Here is a 2,915-nt window from a genome sequence, read left to right as displayed (position 1 = left end):
TCTTCTGGATATATGCCCAGGAGAGGTATTGCGGGATCCTCCGGTAGTACTATGTCCAGTTTTCTGAGGAACGCCAGACTGATTTCCAGAGTGGTTGTACAAGCTTGCAATCCCATCAACAATGGAGGAGTGTTCCTCTTTTTCCACATCCTCCCCAGCATCTGCTGTCACCTGAATTTTTGATCTTAGCCATTCTGACTGGTGTGAGGTGGAATCTCAGGGTTGCTTATGAGTTTTTGAACATTGCTTGCCACTGAGTTTTGTTGATAGAAGCCCATATTTTCTGTTCCCTTCCATGTTTTCATTTATTGCCACAGTCTGTGGTAGACCTCTGGCTCAGTGGTAGCTGATTGGAGATTTTCCAAATGCGTACAAACATCAGGGCGTGTGTGTGTGTTTGTATGTATGTATGTATGTATATGTGTATGTGTGTATATGTATGTGTGTATATATATATGTATATGTGTTTATGTATGTATGTGTGTATATGTGTGTGCATGTATGTATTTATCTGTGTATGTATTTGTGCATATATGTATGTATATGTGTACGTGTGTGTATGTATGTATACGTATGTGTGTATATGTGTGTATGTATGTGTGTGTATATATGTGTGCATGTATATGTGCATGTATTTATGTGTGTATGTATTTGTATGTGTATGTATGTGTGTATGTATGTGTGTGTATGCGTATGTATGTGTGCATATGTGTGTATGTGTATGTATGTGTGTATGTATGTATGTGTATGTATGTGTGTATATGTATGTGTATGTATGTGTGTGTATGTGTATGGGTGGGTGTCTAATGACCTCTAAGGACCCACTCCAGAACTATTACTAGTATTTATAAGATCAAAGTGTAAGGTTAGTGATTCTGAGTAAATGACTTAAACAACAGCTCATTGGCAGCAATTAAAATGCAAATCTTGCCTTCAGTAGGTAGATGGGAATTTGATGTAGCCTTTTGTGAAGGGAGAGAATAAACAGCTGACTGATAATCAGGGCTCTTGGGTGGAAACTGCTCTATTTCTAATGTTCTCAGACTGTGGTTTGGAAAATGGAACTGGGCCTTAGCAGAGAGAGTTGTCTTGGCTGCAGGTCCCCAGTGGCATGGGGGGGCTTCTAGGCGCTGTCCCCAGTGACATGGGGGTTTCCAAGCTCAGTCCCCAGTGGTGTTGGGTGGAGGACTCCCAGGCTCCATTTTTAGCATCATGGGAGGAGTTCTAGCCAGAGGGGCTTCTGTCCTTTTATATTAGCTACTTGCTTAGCTACATTTAGTCACAGAAACAGGCTGTCAAAAAGAGTGAGGTGTGGGCTCCCTGAAGCAAGGTGTCCTCTCAGAGTCCTGAGGAGTGATGCTCTTCATAGACAGATGTCTTGCAGCAGGTCCTCAGCATCTGTTCTTTATTGAGCGACGCGATATTGCAGCTGTGAGCTTTTAGCTAATTTTAGGCTGTCTGGATGGTGGCTCACGTCTGTAATCCCAACACTTGGGAGGCTGAGGTGGGGGTTGCTGTGCATGTGAGACTCAGAGTGATATCTCAGTCCTCATTGCTACCATGGAGAGCACTCAGCCATAAGAGAACCACCTTCTCCTTTTTTGTTGTTTTGTTTGGAGATAAGGCCTCAACTTTGTTCCATATAGATTTGTTATGTATATGCACAGTAGTTTTCTGGCATTGTTTACCTATTCTTACTCTATTCTTACTCTGTTCTTACTCTGTTCTTACTCTATTCTTACTCTGTTCTTACTCTGTTCTTACTCTATTCTTACTCTGTTCTTACTCTGTTCTTACTCTGTTCTTACTCTATTCTTACTCTGTTCTTACTCTATTCTTACTCTGTTCTTACTCTGTTCTTTCTTACTCTGTTCTTTCTTACTCTGTTCTTACTCTGTTCTTCCGACAGCCTGTTTCTAGACAGCTGGGCCTTGCAACAACCTTCCCCAACTCCCTGTGTTGAACATTTTTCTCTTATAATTTTCTCTCTCTCCCTTTGTGGTCTTTATCCAAACTGAGAGGGATATTTACATCAGCCCTATTTTGTATTCCCTGGAACTTAGGTCCCTACATAGGGAAGGAATTTCAGGGATGTGTGGCAGGTGTGCCTGCTACTAGGTCTGTAGAACATTTTTCTTTTCTTTTTAAAAAAATCTTCTTTGGGTGCTTCTGCTATTTATATCTAATCTAGTTGGACATGATTAATAAAGGAATTTTCTTCTTCTTCTTTTTTTCTTGTCAGAGCATGAAGAGGAACTGGATCAAGAATTTGAGCTTGAGATGGACACTCTGTTTGGAGGACTGAAGAAGGTACAGGGTAGCCGTCTACTATGTAGAACGTGCCAGTGTTTCACCTCATTCTGTGGGATGGGAGAGTGTGTGGAGGCCTGTCTGGAGCAGTGCGCTTTTCTGTTGAGAAGGTGAAGTGTGTTGTGTTGGACAAGGAACCAGACTCGTGTTCTGTTCTCTTCTGGAAGTGCTGTGCTTGGGTACCAGCCCCACTCAGCCCCACTTTTCCCACTGGAGATATGCTAGGTACCCCTTTTCTCCAACCAAGACCTCCATTAGTCACCATTCTATTGCTGTGAACAGACACCATGACCAAGGCAATTCTTACAAAGGAACACATTTAATTGGGGCTGGCTTACAGGTTCAGAGGTTCAGTCCATTATCATCATAGTGGGGAGCATGGTGGCATCCAGGCAAACATCCAGGTGCGCAGAGGTAGCTGAACATTCTATATCCCAATCCATAGGCAGAGAGAGACAGAGAGAGACAGAGAGAGACAGAGAGAGACAGAGAGAGACAGAGAGAGAGAGACAGAGAGAGAGAGAGACAGAGACAGAGAGAGACAGAGAGAGAGAGAGAGAGAGACAGAGAGAGAGACAGAGAGAGACAGAGAGAGAGAGACAGAG

The 2,915-nt window shown here is 42.9% G+C and overlaps 1 protein-coding gene across 1 annotated transcript in view; it reads left to right on the top strand.

Annotated features, from left to right (window-relative positions):
- The window catches only part of Hhat (hedgehog acyltransferase), a 241,969-nt gene that overhangs the window by 19,956 nt on the left and 219,098 nt on the right, over positions 1-2,915 (top strand). The window contains exon 3 of the mRNA XM_021171103.2: positions 2,243-2,310. Coding sequence (XP_021026762.1) covers positions 2,243-2,310 — 68 coding nt within the window. The remainder of the gene's footprint in view (positions 1-2,242; positions 2,311-2,915) is intronic.

The sequence above is a fragment of the Mus caroli genome, chromosome 1, assembly GCF_900094665.2.
Source record: "Mus caroli chromosome 1, CAROLI_EIJ_v1.1, whole genome shotgun sequence".
Lineage (NCBI taxonomy): Eukaryota > Metazoa > Chordata > Mammalia > Rodentia > Muridae > Mus > Mus caroli.
The sequence above is the reverse complement of the archived record's forward strand: the minus strand, read 5'-3'. Positions and strand labels throughout refer to the sequence as shown.